This window comes from Cariama cristata, unplaced genomic scaffold, assembly GCF_000690535.1.
Source record: "Cariama cristata isolate BGI_N322 unplaced genomic scaffold, ASM69053v1 scaffold17596, whole genome shotgun sequence".
Lineage (NCBI taxonomy): Eukaryota > Metazoa > Chordata > Aves > Cariamiformes > Cariamidae > Cariama > Cariama cristata.
The window spans coordinates 59,490-60,768 of record NW_009620586.1 but is presented as its reverse complement, the minus strand read 5'-3'; the positions used below and the strand labels follow the sequence as shown (position 1 = coordinate 60,768).

Sequence of the window (1,279 nt, the reverse complement as noted above, 5' to 3'; positions counted from 1 at the left end):
TTCTCTCAAAAGTTTTCAAAGCAGACCAAAAATTTCTAGTGTAATATCAAACTGATTAGGTCATTACGTATGTCAAACAGTTTAGAACAAATAAACATTAAACCTCATCAGATTAATTCCACTCTAAATTCTAGGTGCATTTCTAATTTTTTTTTAAATGAAATTGTTGATAATTTTAAGACACCACCAGTAATGCAGGATTCAATAAATACAACCATTATAACTCACACTTTATTCCGAATAGCTCAAAACCATATCTACCTCATATACTCTTCCATCCAATATCAGATAACAAAGCAAGGTCATGCAGATTATCTTTTGAAACTAGTCCTTCCTACAAGGGCAGAACATGAAGTACGTACTTGGAAAGATACTCGACCCTGAAGGACTCTCTGACTACAAACATTTAAAAACTTCTCTTCTAAAAAGGATGTGAAGCTGCAAAGAGGCCATAAAACCCCATGTCAGGGTTTGTTTTTTTCTTCTACCCAACTGATGTCAGGAGCAGGTTTACTGCTACCTCCACAGGAAAAGAGAAATCATTGGAATGGAAACACAGATGTTATGTAGCCGTATATTAGTATTTTCAGAAGCCCTTGTCGAAAATAATTAAAAATATCAAAGCCAAAACTGATTAGCTGTGGGTTTTTACCTCAGACTGCAGGTGCTGGATCACAACTGTTAATGCTTCAAACTTCTGGTTACTGCTTGTCAGGAATTTTTTCAGCTGCAGGATGATTCCACTTTGGGTCTCACATTTTGTTTTGTACTGTGTCAACTCGGCTGTTTTTGTGCCTGGCGAATGCACATCTGTGGAGGCTGGAGTCTGTGTGCACGAGCTCTTGGGACGCTGCTGCTTGCCCTTGTCAACTAAAACAACAAAAATAACTAATTAACATGCACTTTATGTTGAAGTCTCACCAAAACTTAGAAGGCAGATACAAAAGAAAGTAGTTATAAATTCTTATAAACACTTCCTGAAATACTAACTCGGAGAAAGGGTTATTTCAGTAGCATTGCAGAACAGACATGATCAACTGCCAGGTTAATTTCTAGCACCATAATCTTGTACACAATGTTTTGCACTTCATCCTCACCTTCATGTATTCTGTGGCTTTCTTTTCAGCATACTCTTTACACTACGCTTTGAATCAGTATTTTCATAACATGCAAGATCTCCATCATCCTACCTATCCAGTAACTTCTTTCTAACGTAGGAGTTGACCACTTTGGTTTGGAACACAGATTTCGTATTTCCAGCACTCTAAAGTATTGCTGA

At 37.1% G+C, this 1,279-nt stretch overlaps 1 protein-coding gene across 1 annotated transcript in view; it reads right to left on the bottom strand.

Annotated features, from left to right (window-relative positions):
* Positions 1-652: 652 nt before the first annotated feature.
* LOC104162839 overlaps positions 653-1,279 on the bottom strand; it is a gene marked incomplete at its 3' end in the record, with an annotated part of 4,351 nt that continues 3,724 nt past the window's right edge. The window contains exon 2 of the mRNA XM_009701668.1: positions 653-870. Coding sequence (XP_009699970.1) covers positions 653-870 — 218 coding nt within the window. The remainder of the gene's footprint in view (positions 871-1,279) is intronic.